The following is a 27,330-nucleotide window of genomic DNA, read 5'->3' on the forward strand; positions in this document are numbered from 1 at the left end:
GGGGGGGGGGGGGGGGGGGGGGGGGGGGGGGGAGAAGGGGAAGGAGGTCTGAGGTCTGGGACCCGGGCGTCCACAAATCCTGGGGATGAGGACCAGGCTGGAGAGAGGGGGTCTGAACAGGAGTTTCGGTAATCCCAAAGATGGGGGCAGAAGCCGTGGGGAATGGGCAGGGGGGCGGCTAATAGAGCTTCGGTAACCCGGGTGATAGGGAGAAATCTGTGGTGGGTGGTGGAGGAACTTGGGCCTGGATTTTGGAATCGGAACCTCCTTAACCAAGGGGATGGCGACTGGGGGGGGGGCGAGTTAGGTTCGATAGGAAGTGGCTCTAGAAAAAAGATAACTTTTAACCTGTTCTTCCGGAGAGAACCTTGCCAGGGGGCAGTCTCTACGCCTTGAGGCCGTGAGGAGGTGAGCAGTAGCGGTGGGGCCGGGGGCCGAGATGAGAACCCTAACCTCTTTTTTCGCGGCTTGCCTCGGGTGGCGGCGGGGGAGCCGGCCTTGGCCGGGAGGGGTACTCTCTGTGGCCCACAGTTACAGGTTACCTCGCTGCCCCTCCGTGGGGGAGTCTAGGGCTTCCTAGGAAGTGACTGAAGATTTGGTGGTGGGTGTAGAGGGACTGGCATCTGCTGAGAATGCCCTGGGAAATGTGGGAGGATGGTAGGACCTGGGTGCCCCAAGAGAGCCTCCTCAGCGACTGTGCCAGGGTATGCGGACCAGCCGGAACATCCTGAAAACTAGTTTGGGACTTTGCTGCCTCTGTGGGTGCTGGCTGGAGGCTGGAGACGAGAGCTGTTGTAAATGTACATCTTTTATTCGACAGATGCCAGACTATGTTTAAACTTTTGGTTCTGCTCAGCACTCTGCCTGCTGTTACTTTGGCGTTTCCTCCTTGCCCAAGAAGTCCTCTAGAGTCTACACATGCAGGAAAAGACGGTAAATTCCTCTAACTTTTAGGGGGGGGGAACCATACTGAAGTTATAACCACATATTCTATTATTTTTTTTCTACCCAAAGTGAAAAATCTGATTTTTGAACTAAAACCACATTTAGGGGAATAATCAACCAATAGCAGCACTTTCAACTCATATGATAATGATAATTTCTATAATTTGCAAAGCATTTTACTTTATCTAATGTGATCTTAACCCTGGGACATAAGAGCTATTATCTCCATTTTAGATGAGGAAACTGAGACTGAGAGAGATTAAGTGACTTGCCCAGGGTCACACAGCTAGGAAGTGTCTGAGACAAGTTCACAGCTCACATCTTCCTAATTCCAAGCCCAATCCACCAAGGCAGCCTACTTTGATTTTGTCAATACTCACACATTTTGTATTTTTGTAAATACAGGATTTAAATATACATTTATCATATTAAAATCCATGGGGAGAAGTCATCTGATTTGAATTAAAAACAGAACCAAGACTGACCCTAGGCAAAATTGAGAAGTAGGTAAAGTTTGTCTGGTGCCTTGCAATCTCCCACCTAGTCCTGTCCTCTTTGGGTAGTGCCTAGGTTCTGGACCTGTCTATTTCCTCTTTCCCCTATCCCTCCATCTAAAGTTGTTAGCTAGCCATCATTTGGAAAGAATCCATTAAATGAATCCACACTAACTTTTTAATGACTGATAAGGTTGTGCCAGAGAGCCTAAGCTCCAGAAGGGCCTCCTGCCCAAGCTGGAGAGGTGTCAAGGAGAGGCATGGAGGGGGAATTCTGCCTTTTATTTGGGACTCAACCTGGCTAAATTCTGAGAGTCTTCGTGCCAGGGAATGTATCCTTTTGACTACAGCAACACATGAGCTGTCTGCAAAGATGAAGGAGTTGGGAGAGGTCTTGGGACAGTGGAAAGAGGACTAGCAATAAAGGCAAAGGACCTTTGTTCATCTCCTTCCTCCAATACTGGCTATGTTACCTGGGGCAGGTTCACTTTGGGCTTTCATTTCAACTGTAAAATGAGATTGACCTCAGTGGCTTCTGTGGATCCTTCTGGCTCCCACACCAATAAGATTGTGGCTCCTTCAAAGAGTGGTTCAGTACATTACCCTTCCCAGGGCTGTCTCCATTTTAACTGGGGAAGATGCCTTATCTCACAGGAATGTCATTTCAGGTATCAGAGTGGGAAGTTTTCCTGGCACTGATATAAATAATATTTCATATAAGCAGCTGTATATGCATAAAGTGGACCGACTCCACCTATAACCAATGTAGTAAAATAACATCTTGTTATGAGTTGAAGACTGAGCTCCCTACTACCTCCTCCCCATACCAAAGGAGGAATCCCTGGAGATGTATGTTAATCCTTGAATGGTGATATTGTGAAGGGAAATATGACAGAGGAAGAAGAAGCCTTAGTTGGGTCGGGGTGGAGGGACAGGGAAAGAAAGGTGATATGATCCTGGGGGAGTGGGGTTGTTAATCAGCCAATCAATCAGCAAGCATTTATTAATCTCTGGCTCTGTGCCAGGCATTGGGAAAAGTTGAATGGAGTTTGGACACAATTGAACAACAATAGTTGTATAGCCCTTTACATATATTCTCTCATTGATCCTCACAAGAACCCTGTGAGGTAGATGCTGTTCCTTTTTACAGTTGAGGGAAATGAGGTGAATGGAGATTAGGTGACTTGTTCAGGGTCACACAGCTAGTAAAAGTCTGAGGCTGGATTTGAACTCAGATCTTCCTGACTCCAGCTCCAGTACTCTTAACTGCTTTGCCACCTAGCTACCTCTAGGTCAGAGAGGTTAAAAAAAAAAGTCTTAGGAGAAGATAGAGTCATTACTAGTTGAGTTGATCAGGGAAGTTGCCTTCAAATTAGTTCTGTTTCAATCAGAAGTTCAAAATGAGTTGAGTGAAGGTTTAAACAAAAAATGACTGTATTCCTGTAGAGACCCCAAAGAGGGGTTACTCTAAAGGAGTAACAATAATTGACATTTATATATCCCTCTAAAATTTAAAAAGGTTTTACTTGCGTTATCTTATCAGAATGTTGTAATAGCCCCGTGAGTTATGTGCTCTAGGTGCTGGCATCTCATCCCTGCTTTACAAATCAGGACACTGAGGCTTCCAAAGGTTCAATGACTCTGTCCAAGGTAGAGTTTGAGCCCAATTCTTCCTGATGCCAGAACAGAAGTCAGGTAACCAGTGGCCAGTGCTCTGTGCTAGCCTCGGGTGCCTTCCGCTCTCTACATTTTCTGTTTAGGAAAAGTTAACAAGGAGAAGACCAAGCATTTAAAAATCCTGTCCTTCCACCATCATAGGTTTCCTAATCTGGAACAAACCCACTCAACTTTGTCTATCTGATGATAAAAAAAACCCAGCTGGAAAAAAAATTCCAGTTATTTTGTCTTTCCCCCTATGGTCCCTTCCACCTTCTGAAATGTGATTTTGTATGATTCTGTCTCAGAAGTGTCATTATGAATAGAGTACTGGACTGGGAGCCAAGAAGCCCAGGCACCACACTACCTCTGACACTAACTTTATGGCTATGGGCAGATCACTTTACCTCTATGAGCCTCAGTTTCTTCATCTATAAAATGGGAACATAGTACCCACCTCATAGGGTTGTTGTGTAGCTCAAATGAAATAATATATATGAGGGTTTTGCCAGCCTTAAGGCTTTCTATAAATGACTGCTATTATTCTCTGCTATATGGGGCCCACTGTGATGGACTGTATGTCTGTCATCCTCTCAATCAGCCTCCTGAATAAGTTTGAAGCGGTTCCTGTCTAAGAAGATTGTCCAAAGCTCAGAAAAACCATTTCCTTAGGGGAAGAGATGTTGTGATCGGCACCAGTAGAGGGAGTATTTGCACTGATAAAATCATGGTTCCTCACTATTAACTGGAAATACAGCCTCATTTTGTATTTCAGTCAACTTGTCTGTAATTTATCTATATATCTATACACACATACACATATATGTATATGTATACATGCATACGTGTGTGTGTGCTTGTAAGGTTGATTTGTGCAATGCAAAGGGCTTTGGTCTAAGCCTAGAACCTGAGAAGAGATGAGAAAATGCACTTCAATGCCTTGTTTGTAGGGGCAGGGGATTGAGTGTATCACTAAATATCGTCACTCAACTGATCTGTTGGTTAGTTCTGTTGAACTGAGGATTTTTCTCTTTACTTTTTGTTCTTTGATAGTTTTCCAGGTAGTGAGGGAAATATTCAGAGATAAAGATATCAATAAAAATTTTAAAAGAAAAGAAAGAGTAGCCTCTCCTCCTGCTCAAGGAGCCAGTCATGAATGAACCATCAGAACCAGGAATTTCATGACAAATAGATCTCTTCAGCATAAACAGATGGTTGTAGAGGTCCTTCACAATGGAAAAGCCACAGTGCCCAAGACTGAAATTTGAGAAAAACTGACCAAGATATACAAGACAACTCCAGATGTCATTTTTGTCTCTGGATTCAGAACTCACTTTGGTGGTAGCAAAACAACAGGCTTTGGCATGATTTATGATTCCCTTGACTATGCAAAGAAAAATGAACCAAAGCACAGACTTGGAAGATATGGTCTGTATGAGAAGAAAAAGACTTAAGAAAGCAGTGAAAGGAACACAAGAACAGAATGAAGAAAGTCGGGGTACAGTAAAGGCAAATGTCAGTACCAGCAAAAAGAAGGAATAAAAGGCACTAGGGATAATGTTTTTCCACAAAGATTATACATTTTCATCAGAGCATAAATAAACTATGTAAAAACTTCAAAAAAGAAAAGAAAGAACATTGGGTCTTAAGAGTCAGAACTAAGTAACTTAAGAGTTAAGAACTAAGTTCTAGTAGTATTACTAGATACTAGCTTTTTGCCCCTGGCCAAGTCATTTAACCACTCTATGCCTCAGTTTCCTCATCAGTAAAAATGGAGATAGTACTACCTGCTTTACCTACCTCATAGGATGCTTGTATGGAATGGGGGAAGGGTCTTTGCTGTGGGAATTCCAGTGGATTAGTCCTAGGGAGCTACCTTATAAACCTTGTGAGGTTACATGGTCACAAAGCTACTATGTACAGTTTAAACTATTAAAGCCTAAACTTTTATTAAGACTTTTGGGAAACTGTGTTCGAGGCAGAATTTGAATCCAGGCTTCCCAGCTCATGCATAGCCTAGCCCTCTCTCCATTATAATATTCTGCTTCCTAATATGAGAAAACATTTATGAAAATCTAAATATGACTATTACTAGCCCTATTGTATTTGTCAATCACCATTACAATGAAGATTCATGGAGAAGGGGACTAATAAAACCCTTTGGAAACATCATGCTTTTTTAGGTAGGAGGGGTTAGAATTTCCTGTAATAATTACTGAAGTTTTGAATTGGAAGAGACCGTAATCCCCCTCTCCTCTGACGCTCTTATACTTAGAGGTGAGGAAATTGAGACCCAAGTAGATTGTGAGTTTCCCAAGATAACATTGTTGCCTTGTGGCAGATCCCAAATCTCCTGGCTCTCATTTTAATGATCTTTTATCATGCCACAGTCTATCTTAGTTCTCAGACAAGAAAATAGTGGCAGGATGGGGAGGGGGGCAGGTGAAGGTCTTACCTGTGGACTTCAGACCCCCTTGGGTTTGATTAAATAAGCATCTAAAAACAAAAAAAAAATGTCTTTCAAGCAACTTGCTGTGTTATACAAATGACCAGGTTTATGCAGGTAGATGTTTACCAACTAACTCTCAAAAGAAAAATGTGGACAACATACTTTTAAGTTTATCAGTTTATCTGTATTATTAATGTTTACTCCATTACTTTCTTAAGTAGACAATAAAAAAAAAATCAAGTCTTGATTTATAGCCCTTCCTGATTTCTGAGATGTAAATGTTCACAATGAAAACTTAACAATGGGCTTTCATCTGCATGAACTGGCCCCAGAATACCCTAGCTAGCAAAGTTTGTGTGTATTTGGGGGCAGGGAAGGGACCTCTACATACTAAGCAAAATCCTGTATATAATCTTCCTCCAGATACAAGGAATGTCCTTCAGATTATTAGTATGTTACTTTTGGGGCTGAAAATACTTTACTACAGCAATTCCCTTTTGTCAAAAGTTAGATTATCATTTAGCCACTACAGAAATGTTTTTTTCCCACTGTGAAACAAAGGCTCTGCTGGCTCTGTGACCACACTGAACTGAACTGAACTGCTCTGAGCCTTGGCTCCTCTATCTGCAATTCTATCATTGATTTTAAATGATCCTTATTTAAAACCTTTTCTTGCTTTACTAGTCTTTACATCAAAAGAAGAAGCCAGTGTCTTCATCCATAGACGTCTCCTCTACAATAGATTTGACTTGGAGCTCTTCACTCCTGGAGATCTGGAAAGAGAATGTAATGAGGAATTGTGCAACTATGAAGAAGCAAGGGAGATCTTTGGGGATGAAGACAAAACGGTAACGTAGCTGTTTTACAAATTGGTTGGAAGCACTAGGTGCTTAGGGAAGTCTCTTTTCTTTGGAAAGTGTATACATTCTTATTATAAGTCTCAAAATGCTTCTAAACTATCAACTTGATGTATTCCTATCTCACCTAATATTTTTAGGTACTAGGTCTATATTAATTACCAAAGTATTGACTCATCTGTTTAGGTGGGTTTAATGTTTTTTGGTTTTGTTTTTACTTAAAAACAATTATGTAATAGAAAGTTGAAAAATATTTCAGGAGATAATTTGGTTTAGTTGAGGCAAGTAGGTGTAAAAATACATAGAACACCTGGGCCTGGAATGAGGAAGACCTGAATTCAAATCTGAGCTCAGACACTTACTAGCTGTGTGACCCTAGGCAAGTCACTTAACTTCTGTCTGCCTCAGTTTCTTCAATAACAAAGTGAGGATAATAAAATAGCACCTACCAGGGCAGCCAGGTAGCACAGTGAGTAAGAGCACCGGCTCCAGAGTCGGGATGACCTGGAATCAAATCCGGGCTCAGACACTTAGCACCCACCCAGAAACACCTGGCCATGTAACCTTGAGCAAGTTACTTAATCCCAATTGCTTTAAAAAAAAATAGCACCTACCTCCCAGGGTTTTCATGATGATTAAATATTTGTAAAGCACTTAGCACAGTGCCTAGCACATAGTAGGTATTATATAAATGCTTTTTCCCTTCCCCTAGCCCCCAACTGAGGCACATCTCTACTTTAGCCATGTGTCAACTTGTGATGCTGGCTTTAAAGATTTCCTAGGAATGAGTGGACATTCCCTTATGTCTCTGATTACTTACATCACCATTTAATTCCTCATTATAAAAGTTCTTACTTAAGTCTAATTAAATTATTTCTTGCCCAGCCTCTGTCCTGTTTGGAAATTAACAACCAGTGAAAGCCCTCCCTGTACTAACAAGTCCCACACCTGACAAGTGTTTTTTGCCCCATAACCTTCTATTTTGCAGATCAATCACATTTCCTGTAATAATTTTGCCTCACGTGATTCTGGTTGTTTTCTTTTTTCATGTATCAGGATTCTTTCTAATATTCTTGTGCATATGTGGAGACCAGGAATCCCTAGCTCTCTTTCTGCCATAATTGTACTTAAGTGCCATCACTTAGTATTTGTAGCCTGGTTGGGGACAGAAAGGTTATATTCTGCACTCATACAATCTTTCTAATTTTATCCTGGTCATCTGAAGTCAAAGAAGTCCCTTCTTCCAAATAATAATGATCTTAGGAATGCCTTCAAGATATACCTTTCTTGACTGACCCTGAGGTTCTGATGACTTCTGTCTAATTGCAAACCCACTTAGAGCAAACTAGCCTATACCAGGTATAGACCATTCTTCATCAGTCACCCCATCTCTTTCAGTACCTTGGATTAGGGTAGCACATTACCTCTGCTCCAACCACTAGGTACTTACTCATTGCTGCCTTGCTTCAAGTCTCTCCCTACACTGATCCATCCTTCTACAAGCCACTAACATGGTTTCTCCCCTAAAATTCATGTATAACTGTCACTCTGACTTAATAAACTCCATTGGTTTCCTATTACCTCTAAGATCAATTGTAAACTACTCTTTGTCTTTTAAAGCATTTTAACCTGATCCCAATCTTCCTTTCCACCCTTATTGTACATTCTTCCATTCCCTCGTACTGCTTCATTCTCCATCTCTGTATCTTTGCCCAGGCTTGCCCTCATGCCTGAAATAGACTCTGTATTCACCTTCTCTTAGAATCTATTTCCTCAAAAACTCAAGTACCAGCCTCTCCACAAGGGCTTTCTCTTTCCTTCCCAGCTGCTGGTAGACCCTTCTCCCCCAGTTACTTCCTATTTATTTTGAATTTGTCCTTTATAAACTTACGTAGGTAGATGATGACTCCCACCAAAGTATATAAGCTCTTTGAGGGCAGGGTCTGTTTCATTTTGCTTTTTGTATCTCTAGCACCTACAAAGTGCCTGACACATAGTAGGTGCTTAACAGATGCCTTTTAATTAATTATATTGGTTGCAACTAATGCTTACTCACCCAAATTGGAGTCAGAGGAAATGAGAGAAAGACAGCAGAGGATGACAGGGGCAGCTCGAACCTGGCAATCAGTTACCATCATGGCTAAACCAGGACCCAACAGTGCCCCTTGAGGTGTGTACTCTGTTAGCCACCCTTAGTTTTTTATACCATATCTTTCTCCTTGGTTGGTGAGAACGCTAAGGCAGCACTAAATAAAATAATTTGCAAATCCCTCCCTCACAAAACTTCCACTTACTTTTACAGATGGCGTTTTGGCAGGATTACTCAGTGCAAGGACCAAGCACAAGATCAAGTGAGTCAAGAACTAATTTAATAGCATTTGTTTCTTTCCCTCCCCTCCTTATAATAAACTTCAGTTTTGTGACTAACGATCCATGTGTTGTTTCCTTGTTGCGCAGCACTGTTAGTCTATAGTAGACTTGCCAATTAGGTGCCCAGATAGCTGAGACAAACAGAGGTAAAACCCCAATGCCCAGGTATTGAAAATCGAGTTGGGTGAGATCCTAGGGGCGTGAGATAATAGACTTCCTCCCGGCTGGCACCACGTTTCTAAGTGACTCTTGAAGACTGCAGAAGGGAAATAGGCAATGTCTAGATTTGTATTGGTACAAGTTGAATACTCTCTGTCAGAATCAAGTGGCTAAATATTTTCTTTTAAACTGCTGCATGCCAAACAAGCTGGATAAAGTAAGATTGTTAGGCTGAGTTTAGAGCCTTTCAGAGAGGGTGATCCTCTTTCTTATCTCAGCTGATTATCTCCAGCTGCTGTCCCTGCCAGATTTTCTTTCAGTCCCTCTAGGTAGGGCCCCAGACGCCTTGTGGACTCTGTTACAGTGGCCCCACCCAGCGGGGATGATCACATTTACCCAAGTCCTTGTTACCCAATGGAACTGAGCAAGGGAGGTGTTATTTCTATCATTTTCTTCCTCTTTGGGTCACATATTATTAAGATGCAAGTTGCAGAAGTGTTATAAAACTGCATTGAAAGAGAAAGTTTCCTCACCAGTGGAACAACTCCTGTGTCAATGAAACCCTAGATGAAAAAAGCAAAACCAAATTCAAAAAAGATACAGAAATGATAGCTGGGGGTCTGGAGATGCCATTTTAAAATAATTTAAATGTTATGCTCGTAACCAGACCAAGTAGATAGATAGATAGATTTGCCTTCAACAGAATTTTAATTATTAATAGCCTTTTTATAGCACTTTAAAGCTTGCAAAACACTTCACAAATATTATCTTATTTGATCTTCACAATAGCATAAGTTCAAACCAGCCTCTGACCCTTACTAGCTGTGTGATCCTGGACTTAGCCCTGTTTGCCTCAGTTTCTTTATCTGTAAGATGAGCTGGAGAAAGAAATGACAAACCACTCCAGTATCTGCCAAGAAAACCCCAATGCGGTCATACCCAATAGTGTGGTATTCTCCCTATTTTTACAAATGAGGAAACTGAGGCAGCAGATGTTAATTGATTTGCCCAGGCTCACACAGCTAGTAAGTGTCCCTGAGGCAGGATTTCAGCTTAGGTCTTCCTGACTCTCCAGGTTGAGCACTCCATCCACTGTACCACTTAGCTGCCTACCTTCAGAAAGACCTGAGTTCAAATCCAGCCTCAGAAACTTAGTAGCTAGGTGACCCTGAGCAAGTCAGTTTGCCTCTATGCCAGTTTCATATATTGACAGGGATACTGACAAAAGCTTACTGAATCATTTCCCTTAAGATGGTGAGAGAGAGAAGATCGATGTTATGGGACTTCTGACTGGATTAATTGCAGCGGGTGTGTTCTTGGTTATCACTGGATTACTTGGTTACTATCTCTGCATCACCAAATGCACAAGAAGAAGACAGCCATGGTATGTATAACCGAGAATTTGTTCTCAATAGAATATGACACCGGGTATATTGTTAGCTGTAGGCCACTTTAACATTTCTCCACTGGCTCAGGACATGAGATCAGCAGATCACAATAACAGCAACAACAATAATGGTGATGTTTATATCATACTTTACAGTTTGCATGTGGAAGAGGAAATCATAGTAATAGCTAGCATTTCTACAGTACTTTAAGCCATATGGTCAGCATGTAAAAAAATGAATGTGATGAATTAACTTGGATGAGATAGCGCGTCTAAATGTGATGTTATGTGATACAGAGCGAATGGTATCCTTTCTCTGATTACAAGGTGCTCTGCAAATGCCATCTACCATGATCCTGGGAGGTAGGGGCCATCATCATCCCCATTTTATAGATGAGGCTGAGTGAGATTCAATGACTTCCTCAAGAACAAATAATAGTAACCTGAAGCAGGATCTGAACATGGGTCTTCCTGACTCCAAACCCAATATTTTATGCACTGTGCCACCCAGCTCCCTACAGATTTGTCTCTCTTGGCTCCAGAGGGCAGAACCAGCAGCAAGGAATGGAAGATTCAAAGAGGCAGATTCAGGTTTGATTGTCAGGAAAAGTGAACTATTAGAGCTGTCCAAAAGTGGAATGGGTGGCCTTGGGAGATAGTGAGTTCCCCTTCACTGGAAATTTTTCAGCCAAGATGGGAAAGACACTAGTCAGGTACATTGTAATGGGGATTGCTTTTAAGATATTGATTAGACTAGATGGCTAAAGTCCCTATAAGTTTGAAAAAAAATCTTTTTTTATTAAGCACCTGCTGTATGCATGGCATAATTCCAGGCAGTAGGAATAAATACAAAGATGAAAAACTACCCAGTCTTTGCTTCTAATTGGAGAAATGAAACTCTGTGTCCCATTAACAGCTGATCCAGACCTGCCCTCATCCCAATTAATTCGCCAGACATTCATTCTATTTAGTACCTACTATGTATGATGCAACTGAGATAGAAAGACACAAAGACCCTGCCCTCAGGAAGCTTAAACTCTCAGGGAAGGAGTGGTTACAATAAAAAAGACAAGAAAAATTCCAGGAGAAGGAATTCTATTAACTAACAGCCAAGGGGACCAATAGAGGCTTTGGCTCCAGGGGGTGGCCATCAAGAGCTGAGCCTTAAAGGAAGCTAAGGCTGTTTTTAGGAGAGAGGTGAAGAAGAGGAATTTATTCTAGCCATGCGGGGTCAGCCTTTACAAAGGCTTAGAGAAGAAAGATGGAAGTTCCAGGTCAGGGAATAGACTTTCTTGGTTAGAAGATAGAGTTTGTGAGGTATAGTAAAATTAAATAAATCTGGAAAGTCAAGCAACATTAAGCCCTATTATGTGCCAGTCACTGTGCTAAGTGGTAGGAGTACAAAAGGGGGGAAAAATAGGTCCCTGCCCTCAAGGAGCTTACAATCTAACACAAAGGTATATGGGAATCTAGACTGGGGAAAGCTTTAAATGTTAGGCTGAGACATTTGTGTTTTATACTAGAAATGATAAGAAGTCAATGAAAATAGAAATCATATTTATTACATATGAAATGGATTTTTATTTTATTATACTTATTGTATGGTGTAGGAGCATGGTGTAATGCATAAGTATCAAATATGTAGCCTCCTAAGTATGAATTTGGAACCAGATGAAAATGTAATTGGGAAATATTTTTTAAAATAAATATACAATAGGGGTGGCCAGGTGGCTCAGTGAGTAAAGAGCACTGGCTCCAGTGTCAGGATGACCTGGGGTTCAAATCCAGGCTCAGATACTTAGCACCACACCCAGAAATAACTGGCTGTGTAACCTTGAACAAGTTACTTAACCCTGATTGCTTTAAAAAAAAAAATTTAAAAAATAAATATACAATAAAATGTAAAAAACGTCACATTTTAAAACTAAGTCGCACTGTGGCCTGCTAGGATTGTTATGTATAGGTTAGTGGCCCTTCATGTTTGAGCTTGACAACACAGGTGAAATGAACTCAGAGCTGCTCTCAGAGTCACAGAGACATTGGTTCAAATTCTGCCTGTGCTACATTCTAGCTATGTGACCCTGGGCAAGTCATTTAACCTTTGTGCCAGAGGACTCTCTCAGACTGTAAGTTACTGAAAAAGCATTTGATCTGCATTGGTAGAAAGAGCCCTTCTCTGGGGGCTCCCCTGCCTACAGTGATGAAAGCGTAGTTCTAGTAAAAATAGAAATAATAACAAAGACTCACTGACAAAGGGATGCAGTATTTATTGCTATCTTCAAAATCACAGGGCATCATAAAATTAAACGGCTATTACAAATGGACAGTAAAAATCCAACAATGAATGCCCACCTTGAGATTCCTGATGGCAATGATGACTATGCCATGATACATCTCTCAAGTCGCACGCTCTTGTGAGGACAAATGTGCTCATTTTCATTCTAGTTATTATAGGTTCATGGAGACAGTGGATAAGGAGATATCTAATCTTACTCAAAAGGCAGCATAAACTAAATGCACTATGGGAAATGGCTAACAAAGATGACCGGTCAGTCCGCGTTTGAGGATAGCGTGGAGTCATTTAATCTTAATGCATTTTGGTTTCATTTCATTGCAATAAACACTTATTAAGTATCAACTGTGGGGGTGGGGATGGGGCACAGCTAAGTGCTGGGAATATGAAGGTAAAAAAATGATGGTCTAGATTTGGAGGGATAAGAAGCAGATTGCAAATGCACAGATATCTATAAAACAATTTATTGAATGAATTGGGGCCTAGAAAAGGAAGGCACCATAAGCATTTCATATGTCACTGGGTAAAGTTACCAACTTGTCCTCACTTGTCTCTTCTCTCCCCACCCCAATCCATTGGCTTCTCATTGTATGACTTTGGCTTTCTTTCCTTGGTGGTACCTTTTACCCATTAACTTTTTCAACCAAAAGAGCACTCTTCCAATGAAGCAGACATTATTCTTTGTCTTTGTTCCTTCTCTTAGCATGAATCCACATCTTTTTGAGCAAAATACCCATGCCCCAAGACTGATAATTAGCCCAGCCATTATCTTCTGCCCACATTAGACTAGAACATGGGGCCTCGAGGCCACATGAGGCCCTCTAGGTCCTCAAGTATGGCACTTTCACTGAATCCAAACTTCACAGAACAAATTGTTGAAGTTTAGATCCAGGCCAAGGGTCACACTTGAGGACCTAGAGGGCCACATGTGGCCTCAAGGCCCCAGGTTCCCCACCCCTAGACTAGAAGCTTCTATAAATGGGCAAACAAATATAGGAATATGAGAAGCATCTTTGATTTCTTCAGGGTAGGGAACTGCCCCTGACTGATAGAGAGCCACAGCAAGTCACTGGGAGTTGTCTGAGACAAAACAGGGCAAGTGACTTGCTCAGCTGGGGTTACACAGAGGAAACTAGCATCACGCCTGACATGTAGTAAATACTTAACAAATTCCTCGATTGATTGGATCCAGACCTTCCTGATATCTAGAGCAGCTAGATGGGGCAGTGAGCAGAGGGTTGAACATGAAGCTGGAAAGACCTGAGTTTAAATCCTGTCTCGCATACTAACTATGTGACCCTGGACAAGTCACTTAGCCTCTGTCTGCCTTGGTTTGTAAAATGTATAATAATAGCTCCTTTTTCCCAAGGTTCTTTTTTTTTTTAGGATAAATGAGGTGATGTTTGTAAAGTAGTCTATAAATGCCAGCTATTATTATTTTTCTAAGCTAGCAAATCCGTTAGTTAAAACTAGTCTTTTGGTCAACTAAATGGGCCACATAAAATTTGAGCCCTATTTAACAAAGACATTGCCATAACTGCTGATCTGAGAAGTGTCTGATTGGCAAAGGAAAGAGACCTAGACTGGAAGTCAGAGAAACTAGGTTCAAATCCCAGCCCTGACTGCCATTTGCTTGTCTTTGTGACCTTGGATGAATCACCTGACAGCTCCATAATCCATTTCCTTACTGTTAAAAGAACACACTGGACTAGTTGGATTCTGAGGTCCCTTCTCGATCAATATCAGAAGCATGTGAGAGAATAGGATGTAATGGAAAATGCACTGTACTCAGTCAGGAGATTGGGGTTCTAGCTGAAATGCTTCCCCAATACCGCTCTTTGACTTTCCCAACCCACCTCTCTGGGCCTCAGCTTCCTCATCCATAAAATGAATGGTTTGGACTAGATGACCCCTAATATTCCTTTTGGTGTGTCCCTTTTTCCTCTTATAAAAAATGGTTATACAGTGCCTCAAGGGTTGTAACCCACTTTCCTCACAAAAGCCCCATGATATAGGCAGTGCAGCTGTTAACTTGAGCTTCAGTATTCTCATCTGTAAAATGAACTTAACTGACTTACCTACCCTGTGTCTCTGCCATAGTAGATGTGAGAGTCAGGACTCTAATCCAGGTTAGAGTCTTTTTATTTTTCCCACTTATGTACTTTAGAACTTTCACTGATGGTTTCTCAGACTAGGAAAGAGTTCCAAGGCCTTTTTGTTGTTGTTGTTTTCTTTTAATTGCATGTAGATAAGCTGCTCAATGTAGTGAATAGAAAGCTGGCCTTGAAGCCAAGAATACCTAGGTTCCACCTCTCCCAAATACAAGCTTTCTGATCCTGGGCAAATCACATAATCTCTCAGTGCCTCGAGAATCTAGTTGTAGAGAGGATGCTAGTCTCTATTGATAAAGGGAGCTCTTTTCATGGGAATGCTCAATGCCAGTGAGATCAGAACTCCAGTCCCTATTCCTGTATAGTAAGCATCAGCAAAATGCTTCTTTGGCAATGTTGAGATAATAGAGAATATGGGGGCAGAGCCTTGGGGACAATGACTATGTACTAAGCACATAACGTAAAGAAAATGCTTAATAAATGTTTGTTGAATTAAGTCAACTTAAGTGAACTTGGTAAATACAAAAAAGGGGCCAAGTTTTGTCCTAAAGCATAATAATAATATCCTAAAGTAAGTAAACATCTTTTCTTCCTATCAAAAAAAGCATTTTTCCCTTTAGGAGATATTTGGAATTTTTATCTCTTTACTCACTTTACACATCAGTATCTGCATGATGTTATAGAAGAGATTGCTAAGGGCATCCTTTTTATAAAAGGCATGAGTTTTTAAAAAATCAAATTAATTTCAAATTTACTGTGAATAGCCTAAGTAACTTTCCTATTCCAATGGAACCACTGGAACTTTAAAAAAATAATAATAATCAATATAGAAAAAGATGTCTTTTTTAAATGGCCTGAAAAATTCATGAACACCAGATGAAGAACCTCATTGATATAAAGGACTCAATGTATTCCTATTTCACCAACAGAGAAAAATGAAGCGGGGAGGCTAGGTGGTGCAGTGAATAGAACACCAGCCCTGGAGTCAGGAGGAACTGAGTTCAAATCTGACCTCAGACACTTAACATGTACTAGCTGTGTGACCTTGGGCAAGTCACTTAACCTCAATTGCCCTGCCTTCCCCCTCCAAAAAGAAAAAAAAAAGCGGAGAGAAAGTAAACAATTCCCCTTCTTGATGTTTCACTCTCTGCCTCAATAGTGTTGTAATCCATTGTTCCCATTAAAGTTTAGGTCAAAGAATAGGAAGATATGGGATGGCCTTTAATAGTTCACATAAATCCCATTCCAAATAATTACAAAATCCATAGAGTATCTGAGAATCATTCTACTAAAGCATACAAAACACTTGTAGAGATGTAATTATAAAATAGCCCTTAAGTCTGAATGCAGATAGAAATACACTTTTAAAAATTTTCTTTATTTTTCTTGTTTTTTTTTTCCTTTGGTCTGTTTTCTTTCACAACATGATTAACATGGAAATATGTTTTGCATGACTGCACACATATAACCCGTATCAAACTACTTGCCTTCTCATTAAAAATGGAAGGGGGAAGGGGGAGAATTTGGAACACAAAATTTTTAAAAATGAACATTAGGGATTGTTTTTACATGTAATTGGAAAAAATAAAATATTTGAAAACAAAATAAAAATAAAGTGCCTTCTTAAAGGAAGAGAACAACGTAAAGGGCTAGAAGAATATTCTGTTCTTGTGGCTGGGTCGTGCTATGCCAGAATAACGAAAGGAGTCCATGTAGAGTAAACGTCAGAAGGATCTGTCTAGCAAATATGTTTCTTTTGACCCAGCCATATCTCCACATCTGCAGACCTTCAACAGTTTTCTTCAGTCTGTGAAATTTCCATTGGCCCCATTTGATAGTTAGTTAGCCATCCTCAGCTACTAATAAAGCTGCTAAGCTGCTATTGTTTCTGCTGCTATTTATTATCCATCCAACCATATATAGCCTCATTACCAACTCCAGGCATCCTGAGGATAGTAGAATGTCAGCTTCTTTAGGATAGGGGACTTTTTTATCCCTTGAACCCCAGCCCAAGACTTTGCTAGGAGTGGAGCCTGATAAATATGTCTTGAATTGAATTGAATGGTATGGATATTCTAGAAATATAATGAGATATGGGAGACACAATGGTGAAGTAAACAGCATTCATCTTTTAAGAACCTCTTTACTTCATCCTGTCATTTTTACCATATTCCTTTATCCTCATTCATCAAAGTACATACAATGTTTAATGCTAGATGCTGGAGAAAAAAAAATGGCCCCTGTCCTCATGGAACTTCCTATCTAGCAAGAAGAACATGAAATATGTCTATGCCCCTCCCTCTTTTCTTCCCTCCTTACTCTCATAATAAGAAAATCTTCTTGTATCACTTCTAAAAGCCACACTGGCACATATGGTTTTGTTTCCAACATTTACAATTCTTTGAGCCAGATGATCTAGCTCCGGTATAATTTGCTACCACTCATACTCATGCCTAATGTTTTCTTCTATATTTCACATCTTTCTTCCATTTTCTCCCTTTATTGTCTTTCCCTTTTCCCCTCCTTTTTTTTTCTTTCCTCACTTTTTTTTCCTGAAGTCCTCCTTTTCTTTTGCCCCCCATATAGGCTATGAGGGGAAATGTGGTACAGTGGTCACAGGTATCTTTATTTTGTGTGGATTATAGGATGCATCTAATTCACTGTTTCATCTGTTTGAAAACTATACCCTTTGAGCTTTTGCAATGTTAAAGTAACTAGATATTTCATTATGGGGGAAGGGTAGTAAGGTGGTTGGACTTGGCATACCAAGGGGCTAGTACCAACTCTACCAGTCTCAGGGCTATAGGCAGGTCCCTAAATCTTCCTAAGCCTCAGAGTCTTCATCTCATCTGTAGACTTCAGGTTAAGAACACCACTCCCCCTCCCCCCAATCTAGAGGAGCCTACGCTAATGAAGCCATGGCCTTTTGTGTTATTAAAGTGTTTGTGTGTGCTAGTGGGAGAGAGCCAGAGGAAAGATAGGCAGCCTTCCCTTCTTCTCAGTAACACATGTATTTCAGTTTTGGCCTTCAGGAAACAATGCCCCACATTGTGTTATCTAACCCAGAGGAGCAACTCAACTGGCCGAACTTTTGACCCAACGAGGGAGCCGGCCCTAGGCCAGGTCTTTGGGAAGCTATGTTAGGAGTCAGTGGTTGTGTGTTACGTTCCTTAAATTAAGCCTGAATTTGTCCTGCTTGTTTTCCTGAGGTCTGGGAAAGGACAGCCCTGCCTACACCCCCGCTTTGTGGGGCTGTGGTGAGATAGGTGGGGAGGCCTCGGTGTCATTGCACCCAGGTAGGTCCTGCCCGACTCTCTTAATGTGTAGTAGTATCCTGTGAACTCCTATCACCCCAGCTGGGGCTGCAGCCTCCCAACAGGATCTGGGTTTTTGTGGGGTTTCCCAGGGCTGGGGATATAGCAACAGTTTGAGGCCAGAGGCTAAGGTTCCCCAGCTGTCTCTCAGTGGTTTGTTGTGAATGGGTAATAGCCAGTATAAATTTTGAGCCATAACTCCTTCCTGGGTCCCCAGTCACACTGTTTATTCTTTCATTGCAATCCTGTTTGTATAGGATTCTGAGGAAAAGATTAAGTGTAGAGGATTGCTGTGAGATAAAGTACACCCCGCCTTTGAAATCTAAATGTAGGCAAAGTTTAAGGATTTAAAACAAAAAACCCAGAGAGGAAAATTGACAGAAAAGTTTGGGGAAAACTATGGTATACAATGCCTACTTTTTTTCTGAAAGTTGAAATCAGAGCATTATTACATCATCTTGGCAATAAACACATTCCAGATAAATGGTTGATATAAGATCAGTTCACTTCTCAGTTGTGTTGGAGAGAAAGTGCCCAATGTGATATTCTTAATTTCAAGATGGGACAACTATGAATTCATTTAAATGAACCCATAATAGTGTTACTAGAAAATAATATTTAGAATGTTTTTCCCCTTCTACTCATAATGGATGTGCAATGTTGTACAAAACACTGGAGCCATTCAGTGACTTTCTGATATAATTGCTCCCTTGTTCTCACAATGAAAAGGCAGATTGCATTAAGATGACTTGTAATTAAAGCACAACCTGGAATGTGTTTATGATAAGAACTTGTCACTCACTTGATCCAGCAGCTTAGAGCCTTATTGGACATACCTGAGCCCTGTGGGCAAACAGAGGACTTGTCTCCCTCCCAAAGGGAGGGCAGTTTCAGCCCCATTGAGCTGGAGATGAGTATTTATCATCAAGACATTCCAGATTTCTGACAGAAGAGGAAGTGTGTGCTAAGCCTTCTGAACACACTTGTACTAGCCTCACCATCTTCCATTATGAGTTATCCCAAAAAGGATTAGCCAGTTTATGAATTAGCCAAACCTTTGTCTCTCTTGTGTCTGTCTGTCTGTCTGTCTGTCTCAGTCTCTTTGTTTCCCTTTCTTTCTTCCTCCTTCCCCCTCTCCCTCTCCATCTTCTCCTGCTCCTTTTCCATCTTCTTGTCCTTTCCTCTCCCTCTTTCCATCCTCCCACTCTATCTCTGCCTGTCCCCTTTAACAACAGTATTCATCAATTCCTCCCAAAGAAGAATAGCTGAGATTAGATAATGATTTACAACTTTCAAAGTGCTTTCCTCACACTATTCTAGAGATAGGTCTGATACAACTTGTAGTATCCTCATTTTACAGTGGAGAAAGTGAGGCCCACTGAAATCAAGAACTTGCTTGAGAAGTGGTCAGACAAGGCTTGGGACCTCAATCATTTTCCTCTGTGTCCACTGTTAATTCTTTCCACAATGTCCCTCTGCCTCTTAACTTTCAAAGGCAAGAGAAAAGAAATGCAAGTCAGTGAACATCTTCCTTGTTAGATCTGATTAAGAGGAATTTGTGCTCATCAGTTGATGTGAGGATTAGAGATCATCTCTGGATTTCCAATATCCAGTTTCAAATAACCATAGTTATATCATTGATTAGTTGTAAACATTTATCAGTCAGTCAACAAACATTAAGTACCTAATATGTGCCAGGCAAAGTGCTAAGCACTGGAGACACAAAAAGAGACAAAGGATATGCCCTGTCCTCAAGGAGCTTACAATCTGATCATTAAATGGAATTAATTTATTTATAAGTAGTTGGAAAGGAGGCTTGAGAGAGAGTGCACCATTCAACAAGCCACTTATCATAAACTATCATAATAATAGCTGATGGTAGTTCAAAACACCAGGGTCATGTTTCATATCAACCACTCAGTGAATGTTAATTGAGTACCCAGTACAGTTCAAGTGACAGAACCCTCTGCTAGATACCAGGGGATACAGTAGGGGGCAGATGTAAATAAAGACCCCACAAGTTTAGACAAAGCAAATCAAAATACAAAGTCAAGTATAAAACTGTCCAGTGGTGAAGTTATCCCTGACCACTTCAGACTTTATTTTTCTCTCTGTCTTTTTAAAACTTAAATCTCCAATCTGACACATTTTGCTTATGTGGCCCTGGGTAGAACATTAACCTGCACTGGCAGAGGATGGTTTTTCATTTGGTAAACCCTATACTGGGAAGCTAGGTGGTACACTTGGCTTGGAATCAGAAAGACTCCTATTCATGAGTTCAGACACTTACTAGCTATGTGACTCTGGGCAAGTCACTCAACCCTATTTACTTCAGTTTCCCCATTTGTAAAATGAGCTGGAGAAGAAAATGGCAAACCATGCCAATATCTTTTCCAAGAAAAGCCCAGATGGGCTCATGAAGAGTCAGACATGACTGAAAATGACTAAACAACAACAAAGTACTTAATACTAATGAAATCATAATTCTGGATCAAAAATGGTGTGATACAAATTATAAATTCTGTAGGAATTGAAAAGAGGAAGAAAGGAGTAGGGAGAGGATAAATATTTCTTCTTCATTAAAAAATTTTTTTAATTTAAAAAAGAAAAGAAAGAGGAAAAATAAAGACTGAAATCATCAAGGAAGACTTCAGGAAGGAGGAGAGACTTGAGCCCAGCTTGAATGGGCAGGATTGGCTTTAAGTGGAGGAAGAGCTTGCAACCAACAGTAATAAATCAAGGAAAGGTTCTTCACTGACAGTGAGGGGACTGACCTGGATTAGGTCTTTTCATTTTAGGGGAAAAAAGGAAATAACTAGGTAGGATAACTGATGTTATATTATGGAAGGCCTAGAAAGCCAGACAGTGGAGCTGGAAAAAAGGTTTTGAGTAGGGAAATTACATTCTACAAAGATATGTAAGAGAGACTAATCCAGGAGCAGTTTGCAGACTGAATAAAAGTTGAAAGAAACCAGAGGCAGAGTAGCTGCTCCAGGGATCTGAGTTGTGAGACCTTTCATTAGGATTGAGAGGCACTGAATGAGAGCAATGGTTGTAGAGGGACTGAATAAAGGGAAAGATCAGTGGACAAATTATTAAAATTATAGCTAGAGCTGAAAGCGACCTCATAGATCATCTCATCCCAGCATCAACATTGACAGCTGGAATCCAACCTTCTAATTTTATAGATGAGGCAGCTGTCAAGTGACTTGCCCAAAGTCATAAAGCTATAGGATAATTATTATTATAATTAATTATTCAATGTTATATATAACTAATTGTAAAGAATAATTATAATATTGTTGATATTATAACTAATTATATTGCACCTAGTTATTAGTAATTATAATATGAATATTATTTATTATAATAAATATTATAAAAATAAAATAATTATAATGTTGATATTAGAACTAATTATATTACACCTAGTTATGAGTAATTATGATATGGATATTATAATTCATTATAATAAATATTCTAATTAAAATAATAACAAAATAATAGCTAACATTTATATAGCACTATAAGGTTTGCAAAGCATTTTACAAATATTTTCTTATTTTATCTTCACAACATCCTGGAAGACAGTTGTATTATTCTATTTAAAGATGAGGAAACTAAGGCAGACAGCAGCTAAGGGACTTGCCCAGGCTCATGCTAATAAATGTCTGGGGCAAGACTAGAATTGAGGGCATTCCCATCTCCAAATCCAGTGCTCTATCTATCTCACCTCTGAGTTATCTCCATCTTTTACTATTAAAAAACACACTCTTTGATATGAGAAGCAGCTCAGTGGATGGATTATTGGATTTGGAGTCAGGAGGACCTGCATCCATATCTGGCCTCAGACACTTACCAGTTGTGTGACCCTGGGCAAGTCACTTTACTCTGTTTGCCTCAGTTTCCTCATCTGTAAAATGAGCTGGAGAAGGAAATGACAAACCACTCCAGTATCTCTGCCAAGAAAACCCCAAATGGGGTTATGAAAAGTCAGCTATCTGAACAAAAATAACAAACAAATTGATATTAGAGGATACCCCCAATCCACACCTTCATGAAGTGGGTGGTCCACAGCTATTAGACATTGTATGTGTTTTCAGAGTTTTTCATTGTATCAATCAGTCATACTAGATTTTTTTTTCCTCTTTAAAATTACTATTTGTTATATGGAACGGGTGTCTGGGAAGGAGAAGGATACTGCAGATAGCTTTGATGTTATAAAAATCAGAAGACATCAATAAAAACTTAAAAAAAAACATACTCTTTGACCTGGAAATATCATCAACAAAGTCTATCATTAACATGAAAATGAAATCAGTGCCATTGATGTATCTCTGTTTAGTTCCTCAGCTGTCTATGTAAGAACGGGACGACATCATCCAACTATTATCTTTAGAAGACAAGAGGAAGCTACATTAGCCCCATCTCCTCTTCCCTTGGAGGACTCAGGACTACCTTCTTATGAACAAGCTGTGGCATTGACTGGAAAATACGATGTTCCCCCACCTCCTTATCCTGGGCCAGCAAGAGGGTTTAAGGTGTTTAAAAAGTCTATGTCGCTACCTTCTCACTAAACCCAGTATCAGTGTGGGAGATGGATATTTATTTGAAGAAGGCACCATGATTTGGTTCTCCAGTAGTTTAAAGGGTGGGCCATTTCACTTCTGCAAAGGTATTAAGAACACATGACTTTCATGATGACTGTTCATTTGCTCCAGACATCCAGACTTTTATCTCTGACATCGAATACTGAGTGAATTGGCTTCCTTTTTTTGTGCAATTAAGAGGCAGGCATTGATTTAAATTTAGGAGTCTCCACATCAACAGTCTAGCTAGATTTGGCAAAAGCTCACTAATTATAATGTTCTGAAGGAAGAGCAACATAGCCACCATCACAGAAAGGGTTCTAGACTGGTTGAGAACTGAACTAGTGTAATACAAGAATTTCTTTTGCCCTGAGTCATCTTGAGTCAAGGTACTAAATGTTTTATCCCCTGTTCATTTTAACTCTCCAGCAAAGGAGACCTTGTAAAAAAGATTTTAAATCTCATAATGAACCAGTGGTCTTTAGAACATAGAAAGAATCCTGATGATTATTCTATATGAAATAGCATATAATGTTCCTTTTAGGTATTTAGTGAAGAGAAGGGAAAAAACACCTTTTTCTTCTGATCAAATGGCTGCTGCTGTTGGAACTTGGAGGGCAGGGGTACAGTGACACAAGGTTGCAGATTTGTTAGCTGGCTACTATAATTTTAGTTTTTTCCTATCTAAAAAAGGCTTTATGACCCAGAATCTCTAGATTCTGTATGAATCTGCCAGTCCCATGAGGAAATAGATGGATTCTCTCTACATGATTATATGCTTGGTTCATATGGGATTACTCAGGTTGGGAGTTTTATTCTAGTTCATAATTGATAGTTTAATCCAGAAGGGATAATTTATTTATCCTCTCACCATCTATGTTCTGGCTGAAGATGTGTACAACTTTGTCACCAGTGACCGCTTGTATCTCTGTGGTATGTTTTCTCAGGCACTGAGGCACACTTAAAATGCTTGTTCAACCCAGATTCCCTACAATCCTCTCTTCTATTGTCATTCCTTATTTAAAGACTTAAAAGAACTTTAGCTCTCTATATATAGATGTATAGATGTACATATTTTCCCCCTGTGGGGTGAGGTCAAACAATAGCATATCCCTGAGATGGGAAATAGAAGATTCTATTCCTTAAATATTTGTCAGTTGTTACCTTATTTTTTTTGTTTTATATTATAATTTACAGGTTTTTAATGGGGGGAGGCTACAGTCCATGTCAGTTTGATGGTGCATGCTAAACCAAAGTGGTTCTGTTGAAACCATAGATAATATAAAGCATACATGATTTGGAGGATTTTGTATTCTTGGATAATATTCAACATAGGCAAAAATAAGATCTTTGCCATTCTAAACTTCATAAAGCTTTGTACTCTAGGCACCTTTTCAGTATCCCTTCCATTGTATGGTCCACTTGTCACTAATCTAGTAACAAATTCAAACAATGTCAGAGGTAGATTTCTCACATCCTCATTGTACAGAGGAGGAAACTGAGACCCCTAGAAGGGAAAGCACCTGCCTAACATCATCCAACTCATAAGTGGCAGAACCAAGAACTTAATTTGAGAAAAGTAGCCTTTTCTTTTGACTAAACACCAAAAAACACCATAAATAATCATGCACTAATTTTACATAACACTTTTTCTTGCATTAGTACAAAGACTTTTTGTAAAACTTATTCCTCTCCCACCACCTCTGATTTTCTGCCCTTGACAATGGATAAGCTGAGACAACAGATATCCTACAGGGAGTTTGTGGCAGGACTGAAATAGAAGCTTTTGTCCAAGTCCCTACCTTGCTCACAAGATCACACATTACTGAAGGTATATTAGTGAAAGTGTGTCCTTATTTGAAATTGGTGATGAAAAGATGCCTTTCCCCTAAGTGACAGTAAGAATTTTTCATCTGAAATTTTTAAAGTTTTGTCCACTGACACACAAGCTCTAGGTCCAAATTAGCTTCAGAGCCTCTAACTCCCTCCACTTATCATTTATTATAAAACTTTAATATGAAATAATCTCTGATTCATCCTCAGAGGAACTGTGAAATGCATGATGTTTGTAGAATACCTCTACAATTCATGATAACAGGAAAGACCATAATTGACAAATGGCTATAGTAAATACAACATTTCAATAGTAACTTATTATAATTTTTTTAATTGTACCCTATTGCTTATTTTTATTCATTTTTTGTTGTTGGTCATTATTAACTATGAGATTTCCGTTGTTTCAAAATGCTATCTCCTAGAGCTTCACTGAGCACAAGATTTCACAAATAATTAGATAGGGCTGGGTTTTTTGTTTTGTTTTTCATTTTAAATTAAAGGTTGGATGGAATTATGACTTTATATCGGCCTAATTTGAAAGAGGCTGATAAATCATAGCAGCATGATAGCTTCAGTGTGATGATTCTACCTGGCAAACCAAGTCCAGGAGATAAATGGTTCACTTTCAGAAAGAAAAACTCTTAAAAAAAAAAAAAAAAGAATGCTATCTGTGGTGTATTGGTTCTTTCCAACTGTCTGTAAATTTCTAACAGGGAGTATAAGAAACTCAAGCTTATTTAGAAAAGTTCAAATGAATAATTGTTGTATTTTAATTGTATTATTGTGATCCGAACTACCTTTGTATATGGGGGTAGGGTAGGGCATAGAGCGGGGAGGGTCTTGTCCCTTACTTGGGGTTCCTTTGGCCTGTCTGTCTTTGAAATTTGCGACAGTGTATTCCTCTCCAAAAAATTATGAGTGGGTATGCTTTATTTGTGTAGGAAATTGAATTGTTTATGGTTCTAGGTGCCATGCCAGCAGAAGTAAAAACAGTAACTCTTTGAATCGTTCCCCAAAACCTGTTTTCAGAATTCCATTCCAGCTCATTCTTGCATTTTTACATGGGGCATTAATTTCTGGGATAAGAAGGATGGAAGAAAAACCTCACTTCCATGATTGTTTTTACATCTTCATTGAATTTGAACTCTTCTATTACACCAAGCCATTAACTGGATATGAAACAATTTAGAAATATGTGTTTATGTGTGGCTATATGCATGTGTGTGTAGAACTATGTTATATATATGGTGTGTATTTGGTTCATTTTCTGAGGGATGTTTGTCATTTCTGTGGATAAAAATCTTTCACGATATTTAGCTAAGTTGGGTGGTGTGATCTAGATGCTTCGGGACAAGTGGGCCTGTGCCCATCTCTTCTGGGCACTAAAGTCAGCCAGTCAAATATAAGTGTATGACATGTACAAAACCTTGGATCAGATATTTCTGTTGGGTGATGGAACTTCCATTATATGGCATAACATGAAACAATAGGGAGAAAGCCTGGACCTGTGATTTCACTGATGAGAGACAACTCCCATATGAGGAAAAACAGGAAACAGTAGTTTTACAAAAATGGGTAATGGGGGGTGAGCTAAGAATTACAATGAATTTTAAAATTTTCCAAATGGTTTATTTAAAAAATATAACCCAAAATGTTACCAATTTTATCTTCCAGAGACTGTGGGTATTACATATTCAGATACTTTAATGAGAGTATTGAGTAATGCCCATATTACAGGTCAATCATGTCAATGGAAAACTGAAGACTGACCTTAATTATTGACTCTACCTCCTGTGTTCCCAGAGGAGTCAATTATTCCTCTAGCAGGATTTTGTTCCTACTTTTCAGTGTGTCTATTATTAGAAGAGAGAACCTAGGATGGGGGAAGGGGAGGGGCTGAGGAGGGAAAAGCTTAGCTTTTAGTGACAATTATATTCAGTTTTTTAAGGGCAGAAGCTTCTACTGCTGGACCTTTCTCAAAACCAGCCTCATTCAGGAGAAGGAGAGGGGGGAGAAGATTTAAATATCATGTACTTAAAAATAAAATTTGCAAAATGGTAACAAACCATAAATTCAACTGTTAGTAAAACATTTTAGTTCTCAACTCCTTTAGAATGGATCCATTTGCCATGTTTTCTATTCAGTTGCATTTTGAAAGACTAGATTTCCACATTAGTGTAAACTGATGCTATAGAAATTTAATTTTTTTTTTACATTTTTCTAATGTAATGATGTGCTGTGCTGTGTACTTTCCTCAGAAATTTCTGGTCATTTAAAAATGTTTTTCTCTGGTTATTTAAAGGCAGTCTGCCCAATGTGTACTGGTATTTTTATCCACTAGAACAATCAACTTTTTTAAAAGCATGCATTCCCTGAAGCCTTCATTGTATCATAAATCACCATTTCTTATTGTGTACATTTTTGTACCTGTATAATAAACTTGATTTGTAATGGTATTTTATACTAAGTAAATATTTATTACTTACTGTAGTATTTTAGTAGCTTTATTTTACCATTCAATTCTTTTCTACTTAAAAGAATGTTTTTATTTGGTACAAGTGGTCATTTAAATTTGAATACTGGACTCATATTGGACTGTCTGTCATGTACAGCTTCAAATCAGCCCGTGGGGACCAACATGGTGAACACAGCTGACTGAGGGTCAGGCACGTAGGAAAAAGGTCTCTTTGAATGATTTCAAGGTTGAACATCGATGCATCGTGCATAGAGTACAGGACTTGACCTTAGGAAGACTGAGACTCAAAGCCCTGCTCTGATAAATATTAGCTATATAACACTAGGCAAGTAACCTAGCCTCAATGTACATCTAGAAAGCATCTATTAAGTAATACACAGGCTGCAATCTGTAT

The 27,330-nt window shown here is 39.5% G+C and overlaps 1 protein-coding gene across 1 annotated transcript in view; it reads left to right on the plus strand.

Moving 5' to 3' along the window:
- The window catches only part of PRRG4 (proline rich and Gla domain 4), a 27,664-nt gene extending 714 nt beyond the window's left edge, over positions 1-26,950 (plus strand). Inside the window, exons 2-6 of the mRNA XM_069091367.1 lie at positions 821-933; positions 6,229-6,392; positions 8,704-8,752; positions 10,182-10,314; positions 22,381-26,950. Coding sequence (XP_068947468.1) covers positions 831-933; positions 6,229-6,392; positions 8,704-8,752; positions 10,182-10,314; positions 22,381-22,612 — 681 coding nt within the window. The 5' untranslated portion in view covers positions 821-830 and the 3' untranslated portion in view covers positions 22,613-26,950. The remainder of the gene's footprint in view (positions 1-820; positions 934-6,228; positions 6,393-8,703; positions 8,753-10,181; positions 10,315-22,380) is intronic.
- Positions 26,951-27,330: the final 380 nt, after the last annotated feature.

Source organism: Petaurus breviceps, unplaced genomic scaffold, assembly GCF_028583685.1.
Source record: "Petaurus breviceps papuanus isolate PSGF00001 unplaced genomic scaffold, PetGlider_PUasm1.0 188, whole genome shotgun sequence".
Lineage (NCBI taxonomy): Eukaryota > Metazoa > Chordata > Mammalia > Diprotodontia > Petauridae > Petaurus > Petaurus breviceps.